We start from the raw sequence: 12640 nt of genomic DNA on the forward strand, positions 1-12640 counted from the left end.
GTTTTGTAGTCTAGCATCTACAGAGTCGAGACTGGACTAGATATCGAATGGACACATTACAACGAGAATTCAACCAAGAGTTGCAAAGCTCCAGACTTCTCCAGTGTACACGCTACAAACACGTCCGTAAAACGCCAAAACTTCAAACGGGTGCACCATAGCTCACTCTCACACACCCCACGCCCTCCCAACCACACGATTTTTCCCCCGTCGAAAATCGATCCAGAGCTAAAAAAACCAAGGATTTTCCTCCTCGCCTCCCTTCTTCTTCCAGCCCAAGCAAGCAGGCAAAACCCCAGAGAAAAAGCCCAGCAGCAGGGAGAGCCTAGCCGCATCCATCGATCGAATCGAGCCGAGCTACCACGCACGCACGCACGCCGCCACGTCTGCCTTGTGCGGCCCTGCCCCCTCCCCCAATCCACCCCACCACAGGCAGAAGCAAATCCCAGCCAGAGCCGACGGCAAGCTGGACACCCACGCCATGGAGCGGGTGGCGCTGCTCCGCACCTCCGGCCGCCGCCTCCTCCAGCGCTGCGGCAGGCCCAGGCCCCTCGTGCCCGCCGCCTCCTCCTCCGCGCCGCGTCGCCGGTTGACCTCCTCCTCGTCGGCGGCGTCGTCCTGCTCCTCCTCGTCGCGCGGCGGCTCGTCCTGCCTCCTGGCCGCGGCCGCGCCGCTGCACCTGCACGCCGCGGGGCGGTACTGGCCGCTCACCGCGCCCGGCTTCGCGAGGCGCCTCTCCGTCCCCGCCGTCTCCACCTCGCCCTCCCCTGTGCCCAGTGGTGAGCTTTTGCCCCAACCCGTCTATCTGCTTATGGACTGTTTTACCTGCAGTTTCCATGTCTCTAGTAGCGTCTAGGTTGCATTGCGTTGAGTCTCGGATCTCTGCATCTGTATGCTGCTCTGCTCGTTTATTTGTTATGGGATAGCTGGAGATACACTGCTTGTTATTCAAGTAACCTCTGTTGGGAATATGATAAAAAGTTGTAGCTCGAGAATGAATGTGCCAGCGCATGACCTTTTTTCATTATTCCGTAAGCAGACACCGATGATGTCCATGAGTATGCGGCAAAGCTAGGCTTCGAAAAGGTATCTGAACAAGTCATAGACGAGTGCAAATCAGCTGCTGTTCTCTACAAGCACAAGAAGACAGGCGCAGAAGTGATGTCCGTGGCAAACGATGATGAGAATAAAGTGTTCGGCATTGTATTCCGTACCCCTCCGTAAGTGCATCTAGTCCTTGCCTCGTGGTGTCATTGATGTTATATTATCATGCAAAAAGCAAAGCAGGGAAACTTATTCACAGATAGGAAAGATGTAAACAGCATAGCATTGCATGCAAGCTGTTATGTGGTTTCTGAATAAGTTTCATTTATTACCAGGAAAAATTCGACTGGCATACCTCACATTCTTGAGCATAGTGTTCTCTGTGGATCAAGAAAGTACCCTTTGAAAGAGCCATTTGTTGAGCTCTTAAAGGGTAGTCTGCATACTTTCCTGAATGCGTTCACCTATCCGGATCGGACGTGTTATCCAGTTGCATCAACAAACACCAAGGTGACACCTATTCTATTAGTCACTGATTTGCTCCAGCCTTTATTCAGCACCACCTTTTGTAGCATTATCATAATTTCTGTTGTTGTTTTGCAGGATTTCTATAACTTGGTTGATGTATACCTTGATGCTGTATTTTTCCCTAAGTGTGTTGAGGACTTCCAAACATTTCAACAGGAAGGTTGGCATTATGAGCTTAACAGCCCCGAAGAAGAGATATCCTACAAAGGTTTGATTACTCAGGCTATTTTAGCGAAGCAAATACATTCGGATGTGAGCTAGGTCTGCTCATTCCTCAAAAGTCCCTGAATGCAATGCTTTAACATTTGACTGTAGGTGTTGTCTTCAACGAGATGAAAGGAGTCTACTCTCAACCTGATAACATAATGGGCCGTGTGTCTCAACAGGTTAGCGATTTGTTCGATTCTGTTTTTCAGTCTGTGACTTCTATTCAGTAGGAGAGTTTGCTTATGTGTTACTTTTATCATCCTTGGAATGATACTGCGTTAGAATCACCGTGCTGTTTATTCTAATGTGTTCAGAATCTTTTCAACACATTTATTCCAATGATTGTTTCACCGTATAGTTGATCGGATTTGGTCAATCCCTGTATAGTTTTATCAGTTAGGACTAAATTCAGGCTTTGCTGCTTGACAAACTGCACGCCTTTTTTATGAGGAGCTGCTTATCTAAGAACTGACATGCGGGTCCAGGCTGTTGCATTTCCACCTGCATTCATTCTGCTTTTCTGATTGCTGTTGCAGTTCCACCTGTACATTAGCAAGTTGTAGTTTCAACTGTCTCTAGTCTATACTTCTGTAGTTGATGCTTCCTTGTTTATTAGTTTGTGTTAATAGTCCCAGTGGTGAATATCCCTTTGCGCTGTTCTCATCAGATCCCAGTTCTTTTTGCCAGTTTCTCATATCATTATTTTAGATGCAGTTGCTACAAGAGTACCTAACATATTTGAGCTTTCTACAGGCACTTTCTCCTGATAACACGTATGGTGTGGATAGTGGTGGGGACCCAAATGATATCCCAAAGCTTACTTTTGAAGAATTCAAGGTTTCCTCGGTTCTAATTTTCTATTTTCATGAAATGATACTTAGTTTGTCATTTTGCTCCTCTAGAAAACTATAAGTTTCAGTGATTTTTTACTGGAAAGTAAAAGAGGAATGCTTCTAGGACCATCGAGTCCATTTTTCTATAGTAGTGCACCAATAAGCTAACATTGGTTAATTATTTTCTTCAAATTTTGAATCCCAACCTTTTGATATCATATGTTCAGGAGTTCCACAGTAAGTTTTACCATCCGAGCAATGCTAGGATCTGGTTCTACGGTGATGATGACACAAAAGAGCGACTACGAATTCTAAGTGGTAATGTGTCCATATAGTAGTTAGTCGTGCTTATTTACAGGGTTGTTTTTTGAGCCTTTGGCTGTATTTTCTTTTTCTTTTTTTGACACCATTGTTTTTTTTCTTGTCTTGCCTCCCTTCTGTAGAATACCTTGACCTGTTTGAAGCCAGCCCTGCTCGTAATGAATCAAAGGTTATGCCTCAGAAACTTTTCAAAGAGCCAGTGAGGATTGCAGAGAAGTATCCTGCTGGCCAAGAAGGTGATTTGAAAAAGAAATATATGGTTTGCACCAACTGGCTGTTGTCAGAGGAGCCACTGGACGTAGAGACAGAGCTTGCACTTGGTTTCCTGGATCACCTGTTGCTGGGCACTCCCGCTTCACCACTTAGAAGAATTCTTCTTGAAAGTGGTTTAGGAGAGGCTATTGTGGGAGGTGGTGTTGAGGATGAGCTTCTTCAACCCCAATTCAGTATAGGCTTGAAAGGTGTATCTGAGGATAACATTGAGAAAGTTGAAGAGCTGGTTATGCAAATTTTGAAGAATTTGGCAGAGGAGGGATTTGCACCAGAAGCAGTGGAAGCATCTATGAACACGATCGAATTCTCTCTCAGGGAGAATAACACGGGATCATTTCCTCGAGGGTTGTCACTAATGCTTCGTTCAATGGTATGAAATTCGTGATATGTAAAAAAAGAAACAGACACATATGTTTGGGCATATTAATATTTTCTTCAACTTCACAACAATTGCAGGGAAAATGGATATATGATATGGACCCTTTCGAGCCTCTGAAATATGAACAGCCATTGCAGCAACTCAAAGCACGCATTGCAGAGAAGGGATCCAAAGCAGTATTCTCCCCGCTCATCGAAAAATATATTTTAAACAATGTGCATCGTGTCACAGTTGAAATGCAGGTCTATAGAGAACCTTCCACCTAAGAGTTCTGTATGAAATGAGCCTTTTGTTGTTACCTCTAACAATAATTTGTTGTGCAGCCTGATCCAGAGAAAGCTTCACGTGATGAAGCCGCTGAGAAAGAAATTTTAAAACAAGTAAAGTCTAGCATGACTCAGGAGGATCTTGCAGAGTTGGCACGTGCTACAAAGGAGCTGAAGGACAAACAAGAGACTCCAGATCCTCCAGAAGCTCTGAAAGCTGTTCCTAGCCTGTCGCTACAAGATATCCCTAAAAAGCCTATTCATGTACCAATAGAGGTAATTTTTTGACTCACAATATCCTTACATCGGCTGAAAGTACTAGGCTAGGTTGGCTAAAAATTCTCGGTCAAGTTGTGCTATAGTAAATATGAATTCTACTTCAATATGAAGTCGGACCGTATCAGTTCTTAGTTTTCCAGATCCTGATTGGGAAAGAAACCAGAGGCCTGCTCACAGAGGTCAAAGTTCAGTGAAAATTTTCTGTCTCTGCATTACTTAGCAAGGTGCTTTGTTCTTTAGCTACTGATTTGGGTGATATGATGTTTCCCCCTCAAATAATCTAGCATTTGGAAGAGTTAAGATTACTGTTCAGAACTTGATTGCACTGTAATATATGTAACTACTAGTAGTGGCTGATAGAGTTGATATGTGGTGACACGGTGATGTGGTCTGTCAGCCTCCTTCCTCCTCTCCCAAACCTTGCTTGCAGAAAAATGGTGTTATGGCCGGCCGGCTTAGGCCCGCAAGTTATCTTAGTTTTTATTTTCAGATTAGGCAAGTTATCTTAGGCAAGTTATCTTAGGTTGATTCTTCTACAAGTTATCTAGGATATAAATATAGGTTGTAAGGCTCTTTTTGAAGGCAAGCAATAAGAAGAATATTATCTACTATTGCCCGGCTCCCTGAGGAGCCGGAACCCTAGCCGCCAACAGCCCTAGCCACCGCCCTTCTCCTAGCCGCGACGGCGCCCTGCCGCCGGCGCGCCCGATCCTCACCACGTCTCCCTCCATCCTTCCCTTACCACCTACGCCCTAGACCTGGTAGAGTACTTGATCCTACCAATTTGGTATCAGGTAACCGGGTTTCGACCATGTCTCCGCCAATTCCACCGCCACCACCACCGCTGCCCGCCAACTCCTCCACCACCGCCGCCTCTGCGCCGGGCATCACGGCCTCGCTCTCGGCGGGCACCACTGCGTCGCTCTCAGCGCCGGTCCTAACGGCACCCGGCACCACGCCGGGCCAAGGGCAGCCACAGGCCCTCGTCCAACACTCGCCGCCGCCATCACCTCCCCCGCAGCCGCAACAGTTCACGCCGGAGGCCATGGCGGGTGTCCTCAACGACCTCGTCACCGCGGTTCAAGGGATCCGCCTCTACCTGGCAGGTCCGTACGGGCCGCCCCCACCACTCCATCCAGCCATGGCCGCGGATCAGCAGGCGCTTCCGTGGTACTCGGCACCGGGGGCCATCACCGGACTCCATCCAGCCATGGCCGCAGGTCAGCAGGCGCTTCCATGGTACTCGGCACCGGGGGCCATCACCGGAGGCTACCCGGCGCTCCCCGCCCCAGCGGCCGCACCGCCGCCTTGGGCGCAGTGGCCGCCGCAGATCGCGCCGGCAGCCCCGCCACTTCTCGCCACCACGGGGCCGCAGTGGCCCACTTGGACCGCGCCGGCCGCGCCGTCCTCCGTCGCGCCCTACCTTCCAGCGGCCTCGGAGCAGGGTCCTCCACCGGCCCCGCCCAGCCCTAACCTGGGCACCGGCGCCTCGGAGCAGGGTCAGACCCAACAGCTTCTTCTGGCGTCACCGCCGGCCCCCACGCCGCAGGCGCCGGTGCAGCTCCACCAGGCGCCGCCGCCATCGACAGTACCACCACCCGCGCCTAGGGCTACGGGTCGGCCCCTGCACCAGGTGCAGTTTCCACCGTCGCCATCGCCGATCCCCGCTTGGGCGACCGGCTCGTCTTCGGGGCCGGTCTACTCCACGGCGCCGGAACACCCGACGCCCTCCCTGCGGTTTGATCACCCCTCCAGCTCGGCGAACTACGCCCCGGCGCTTCCCAACCCAGCATACGCGCTGGCGGCGACTACGGCCGCCCCCGGGCACGGCGGGCCGACACCCCCTCGCTTCGCCAAACTGGACTTCGCCACCTACGAGGGCACGGAGGACCCCCTCAACTGGCTCAACCAGTGCGAGCAGTTCTTTCGAGGGCAGCGGACGCTCGCTTCGGATCGCACCTGGCTCGCGTCCTATCATCTTCGAGGCGCAGCGCAGACCTGGTACTACGCCCTCGAGCAGGACGAGGGCGGCATGCCACCATGGGAGCGCTTCCGGGAGCTCTGTCTCCTCCGGTTCGGGCCTCCTATCCGCGGGAGCCGACTGGCGGCCCTCGGCCGCTTACCTTTCACATCCACGGTGCAGGACTACGCCGACCGCTTCCAGGCCCTGGCGTGCCACGCGCCGGGCGTCTCCGCCACTCAGCGCGCCGAGTTATTTGTGGGCGGTCTACCGGACCATATCCGCGTGGGCGTGGAGCTTCGGGGACCCCAGGATCTCCAGTCGGCCATGTATTACGCCTGCGCGTTCGAGCGCCGCGCGGTGGCCATCCAGCAGGAATCACCGTCCCAGACTGCTGGGTCGCTACCCGGACCGGATTCCGCGCAGGGTCGGCCTGTGCAGGCTTCTGCGGCACCCCTCGCCGCGACCGCGGGGCGCCCGTTCCGCCGGCTCACCCCAGCTGAGATACTCGAGCGTCGCCGCCAAGGGTTGTGCTTCAACTGCGACGAACCCTACAAGCCCGGCCACGCCTGCCCGCGACTCTTCTACCTGGAGGTGGCAGACTACATTCCGGAGGACGCCGTCGCCGCTGACCTGGCCGCCCCAGATGTCGAGAAGGTGTTTGACGCTGGTTGATTACCTCGAAGAGTTCAAGCAAGCGCTTCCCCACCTTACAGCTCGAGGACGAGCTGTTTGTGCAGGCGGGGAGAAGTGTTATGGCCGGCCGGCTTAGGCCCGCAAGTTATCTTAGTTTTTATTTTCAGATTAGGCAAGTTATCTTAGGCAAGTTATCTTAGGTTGATTCTTCTACAAGTTATCTAGGATATAAATATAGGTTGTAAGGCTCTTTTTGAAGGCAAGCAATAAGAAGAATATTATCTCCTATTGCCCGGCTCCCTGAGGAGCCGGAACCCTAGCCGCCAACAGCCCTAGCCACCGCCCTTCTCCTAGCCGCGACGGCGCCCTGCCGCCGGCGCGCCCGATCCTCACCACGTCTCCCTCCATCCTTCCCTTACCACCTACGCCCTAGACCTGGTAGAGTACTTGATCCTACCAAATGGAAATTTGACTCTGTGTTGACACAAAATGTCCTTTGTTCAGCCTAGGTAACTTCCATAAACAATAATTTGTCACCACAGCAAAAGCTAACTAGAGACTAGCAAATAGCCTCCTTACCATACATGCTCATTGATTGCCTAACTGAACAAGACAACTGATGTTACAGATTCTGTCCTGTAAATAGGTCAGAAGCTACATGTTCTGCCATTTGTAGGCCAAAGTTCAAAGTTATCAATCTAAGATTCTAAATCTTTCAGGATTATACTCAATTTCTATATCCTAGAATTCAATCTGGAGTTCAGCCGAACTAGGCATTAGTATATAGAGAAGTTCCTTTCAAAAAGTAGAGAGGATGGTTTGACGATGTTGGATGCATGAACTATTTATTAGGAGGTTGCGTTACCATTTTGTTTCCCGAGGAGGCCTGTTTCTACCATCTCTTTACTTTATTGCTTTATCAGTTGAAATAGTATAATCTTCATTTCTGGAATTGTGTATTTAGGTGGGGGAGATAAACGGTGTCAAGGTCTTGCAACATGATCTCTTCACCAATGATGTAGTTTACTCCGAAGTTGTATTTGATATGGGTTCTATGAAGAAAGAACATCTACAACTGTTGCCTTTGTTCTGGTGAGATCCCCGAAGTCCGATCAATACATTATTTCTATTTACCATGAAATGCTGAATATATTTTGCTGTTCTCTCTGAAAATATACTACTTGGTATTTCAACTAATTGGATGTTCATTCTAGCCAATCCTTACTGGAGATGGGCACGAAAGACATGGACTTCGTGCAGCTTAATCAGTTGATTGGGAGAAAAACTGGAGGCATATCAGTTTACCCATTAACATCTTCAATAAAGGGAACAGATGATCCTCTTACTCGTATTGTCGTTCGGGGAAAAGCAATGTCAACGCGAGTAGAAGATTTGTTTCACCTGGTATGTTTATGATCTTTGTCTGTGTAGATCATACTACCAAAGGCAATGACAGGGTGGAGGACATGCTTAATCTGTTTAATGCTCATCCCAGTTACTGATCTTACATCTGCATCATGAAAATAAATCCTTGTTCTGTTCTTGCAGATGAACTGTCTTCTTCAAGATGTTCAGTTCACAGAACAACAGAGGTTCAAGCAGTTTGTTTCCCAAAGTAAAGCAAGAATGGAGGTACAAAACTAGTATATTTGTGATTCATATTACTATACGCATGCATGCATTTTGTTGTCTAATGATTTCTCTGACACAGAATCGATTGAGGGGTAGTGGCCACGGTATAGCAGCTGCCAGAATGGATGCCAAGTTAAATGCAGCTGGATGGATTTCAGAACAAATGGGTGGTGTTAGGTAAGATTCTTTATGTTATATACACTCCATTTGCAGATTGTTAAGTCAGCTGGTTATTGAAATGATTATGGCCTTGTGAGCATACTTACATGACTACATGTAGTGTACCATAGTTTGCGCTTTTGATACTCAGTCTTGGTTGCTTAATATTAATATGCTTCATTGTGGTCTTAGCAACCCACCATTAGCTATTATTTTGATCCACATGGCATTCTGTTTTAGATTTCACATGTTGATTTATTTGTTGCCATTGCCAGTTATCTTGAGTATTTACGAGACCTGGAGACGAGGATTGATCAAGATTGGGACAGAATATCTGCATCACTCGAGGAAATGAGGAAGTCTCTATTTTCTAAGGAAGGTTGCTTGATAAACATAACCAGCGACTCAAAAAATCTTGAAAAATCTGGTCAACATATTGCCAAATTTCTTGATGCACTGCCAAGTGCCCCATCCCTGGGAAGTGATCCATGGCTCTCTCGACTGCCTTCTGTTAATGAAGCCATTGTTATCCCTACACAGGTAAGGATAATTTGTCTGGTTCTCTGACATTAGCTTTGAGCAGCTATTGGAAGATGATTATTCCCTCTTTGACATACTGAATGATCCTCAATTTATCTGTTGCCTGAAGGTTAATTATGTTGGAAAAGCTGGAAACCTATACCAAAGTGGATACCAGCTTAATGGAAGTGCCTATGTCATATCCAAGCACATAAGCAACACATGGTTATGGGACCGCGTTCGAGTTAGTGGTGGCGCATATGGAGGGTTTTGTGATTTTGACACTCATTCAGGTACTTTGATCTTATACCTGTTCTTGCCCCACTTACATTCATGCCAATAGTTAAGTACCTTACACACTCTGTGCTGGCTCTACATTATCGTAAATATTTTGTCTCCTTTTGGCTTTTGCAGGGGTCTTTTCCTATTTGTCATACCGTGATCCGAACTTGCTGAAAACACTAGATGTCTATGATGGGACTGCAAAGTTCCTCAGAGAACTAGAGGTAGATGATGATGCTCTCACAAAAGCTATTATTGGAACCATAGGGGATGTTGATTCCTACCAGCTACCAGATGCTAAAGGTTACAGCAGGTACATAATCATCCTCTCTATTTTGCATAGTGCACAATAACCAACCCCCATTCGATGATGTGGATATGGGCTTATGAAAACCAGTGGCTTATTGCTGGTCCATATTGCTTGAAATTGTGCCCACAAAGATTCTTTTATAAGAATATCGGTGTTGATACCCAACCTAGAACATTTGTTATGCATGTCCTTGCGTATTGATTGTTCTTTGTTGGAGATAACCCACCCTTTCTTAGTATTGTTTGCAACCAAGTTAAATCTTGACTTGGATCATGGTTGCAAACACATACATAAACAAGACAAAAATATGCATGCATATAATATCATAGGCCATGAAGGAATACATAGAGTAATAAATTGGATTTTGCTGTTTTCAGTCTGATGCGGTATTTGTTGGGAATCACTGAGGAGGAACGCCAGCAAAGGCGCGAAGAGATACTCGCAACCAGGTAGATATTTCTATGGTCTAAATTGCACATTCCTTGAGCACACTTTACAGAATCGTCCCAGGTATACGTTTTTGTGCAAAATCTCTTATCATGTTGTTTCTTGTGTGGCAGCGTGAAGGATTTCAAGGAGTTTGCCGATGCTGTCGAAATGATCAATGACAATGGGGTTGTGGTGGCCGTAGCATCGCCTGATGACGTCGAGGCAGCAAACAAAGAGAAGTCGTTATTTTCAGACATCAAAAAGTGCCTGTGAGGCCTCTCCATTCCCACCCAGGCAGGGTTCAGTCGGGGGCCTGCGCCGAGCAGAGGTTCTTCAGCGTTTTGCTTCACTGATGAAGAATGGTCTGGCGCTGTAACATGAGTTTGCGTGGCGAGAGCACTGATCACCTTGTCTGTAGCCCGGTTACGGTTGTTTATTTTTCGCGCCCATTTTTAGGGGAAATAATTAGTTGAGGGTGTTGAGCGAAGCACAATAGTTAAACAGAGTTCCATTGCTGCCTTTCCCCCTCTGCAATCAGTGCTCAAACAAGCCGGTTGTACACCAAGTTGCTGATAGGAGATTAAGAGCTGATGAGAACCTGCTCAAAATTTAGCTGAATATTCTGTAACTTGTTATACCAAAGATATAAATGTTTTCGCAGCTGGGTTGATCAAGGTCCTTTCTGAACATAAATCCCTGGAAATGCTAGGGATCACACTACTTTCTCTAGAAATGCTAGGGATCACACTACTCTCTGGGAACCGCTAGGGAACACTACTGATCCTTATCAGACCTTCTCGACCGTAAGATTAGAAGCATCACAGTTGTTGGATGAGTACGGTGGGTCCTATGCACCTCTCGTGGGCCTTTTCTAAAACTGAGCGCTAATTAAGTGGGATTGCTATTAACAACCGACCGATTTAACATCTCCTGATTTCTGCAAGAATTGAGGGCTCCTTTGATTCAAAGGAATTCTTTAGGATTTTTGAAGGATTGAAATTCTTAAGAATTTTTCCTATGTTGGCCCTTTGATTCATAGGATTGGATTCCATAGAAATTTATCTTATGAAACCTTTTGTACTACATTTCATAGGAAATCTAACATCAACTCCAACCTTTTTTTATAATTTCTTTGTTTTTCATGTGGCATCAAAACTCTTTGCTAATCCTATAGGATTCAAGTTAACATGCCACTGCAGTCCTATACTTTTCCTATTCCTACATTTTCAAAATCCTGTGAATCAAAGAGGCCCTGAATTGTAAAATTCCTGCCTCCGAAGACAGCCATCAAGGCAATAATAAACTTACAAAAGCGTCTGATCATTTATCTTATCTTCACTAGTATAACTCTCCAGGCAGCTATGGTTTACTATAGCGCTAATAATTACTTCTCCCAGTTAGTGACAACAATGATCGAATTTTAGGAAACAAGTTACATGTGTGACATACAACAGGGAACGAATTCGAGGAGAAACCAATCCTGCTGAGACGAACAGGCCGCTCTGCTGCTGAGCCTGTTCTGCTGCTCTGCTGAGCCTGGTGCTCTGCTGAGCCTGCACATATCGTCTCATTTCCTGCCGCTCTGCTGCTGAGCCTGGTGCTGCTGCCTGTGCAGCTGCGCGGACGCGATGGCCAGCATCGACCTCACCTTGGCGACCGCCGCGGCGTTCTCCGGCGGGCAGCTGGCCAGCGCCGCCCGCAGCGACCGCACGGCCGCGTCCGGCCGCCCGGCCCCGAGCGCCGCGCACGCCGCGCGGTACGCCTCGTCCGCGACCCGCGCGTCGTGGCAGGCGGCGGCAGAGGGAGGAGGCGCCCGCGCCGCGGGCGACGCCTCCTCCTCCTTCTCTCCCTTGCCGCGCGGAGGCCGCGAGGAGGTGGAGGCGGGGGCGGGGTCGAGGAGGGCGCAGGCGCGGGCGTACTCCGTGGAGGCGATGGCGGCGTCGATCTGGGACATGAGGGACTCGGGATTCGAAGGGAAGCTCCGGATCGCGTCGAACGGGCTCCAGCCCCGCCGCCCGCCGCCGGCGCTGCCCGACATGTCTGCAGCCGCGGTGCGGATTGGAATTGATGGGTAGTGGTAGTGGCGACTAGCGAGGAGGAAGAGGGATGAGGGGGGAGGTAGGTAGCTCGAGTCTAAAAAATAGTACTGCGTTGTGGTGCCTGATGTGTGGCCAAGCCTAAAAAATACGTACAAAACATTCTAATAAACATAATAAAATTATATTCCCCCCGTCCCAAAATTCTTGTCATTTGTCTAGATACGGATGTATCTAATACTAAAATATAGTCTCTTTTTTCTGAGAAGAAGATTATTTGATGTCCATGAACCAGCCATTGACACTACCGCCACCAGCGCGGGCCGCTGACGTGTTATTGTTGTCCTTCCCCTATCAGAGTCGACCGTGGCAGATCTAGATTAGGACATTAGGCATGAGGCCCAAATCCTTCACATACTGTAGCAGGATCCGTCCATGAGAGTTGGCCTGCCATTATTGATGACAACCGGGAAATCACAGTGCACGTGTGCTAACAACCATTGCAGCCGAAGTTGTCACCGTTGAACCCTTAAATCAATCTAAAGCG

General features: G+C 48.6%; 2 protein-coding genes across 2 annotated transcripts; one reads left to right on the forward strand and one right to left on the reverse strand.

Annotated features, from left to right (window-relative positions):
• The first annotated feature begins 268 nt into the window (after positions 1–268).
• On the forward strand, positions 269–10731 carry LOC125514680 (presequence protease 1, chloroplastic/mitochondrial-like). Its single transcript, XM_048680020.1, has 19 exons — positions 269–779; positions 1040–1220; positions 1380–1554; positions 1648–1780; positions 1888–1958; positions 2533–2616; positions 2840–2930; positions 3056–3576; positions 3663–3827; positions 3909–4127; positions 7691–7818; positions 7941–8130; positions 8275–8358; positions 8438–8535; positions 8793–9057; positions 9167–9329; positions 9451–9631; positions 10006–10077; positions 10189–10731. The coding sequence occupies exons 1-19, from the start codon at positions 482–484 to the stop codon at positions 10328–10330; spliced, it is 3261 nt and encodes a 1086-aa protein (XP_048535977.1). The 5' UTR covers positions 269–481; the 3' UTR covers positions 10331–10731.
• A 563-nt stretch (positions 10732–11294) lies between these two features.
• Positions 11295–12271, reverse strand: LOC125514681. Its single transcript, XM_048680021.1, has one exon. It carries the CDS (start codon positions 12093–12095, stop codon positions 11625–11627), a length of 471 nt encoding a protein of 156 aa, XP_048535978.1. The 5' UTR covers positions 12096–12271; the 3' UTR covers positions 11295–11624.
• Positions 12272–12640: the final 369 nt, after the last annotated feature.

This window comes from Triticum urartu, chromosome 6 (assembly GCF_003073215.2).
Source record: "Triticum urartu cultivar G1812 chromosome 6, Tu2.1, whole genome shotgun sequence".
NCBI classification, from domain to species: domain Eukaryota; kingdom Viridiplantae; phylum Streptophyta; class Magnoliopsida; order Poales; family Poaceae; genus Triticum; species Triticum urartu.

Bases quoted from the DNA above. Each gene is read 5' to 3' on its own strand.
- LOC125514680 (XM_048680020.1), top strand. From the start codon at position 482: ATGGAGCGGGTGGCGCTGCTCCGCACCTCCGGCCGCCGCCTCCTCCAG. The intron at 1,781-1,887 runs GTTTGATTACTC...ATTTGACTGTAG, and splicing joins AGAAGAGATATCCTACAAAG to GTGTTGTCTTCAACGAGATG. The intron at 8,536-8,792 runs GTAAGATTCTTT...TGCCATTGCCAG, and splicing joins GAACAAATGGGTGGTGTTAG to TTATCTTGAGTATTTACGAG.
- LOC125514681 (XM_048680021.1), bottom strand. From the start codon at position 12,095: ATGTCGGGCAGCGCCGGCGGCGGGCGGCGGGGCTGGAGCCCGTTCGAC.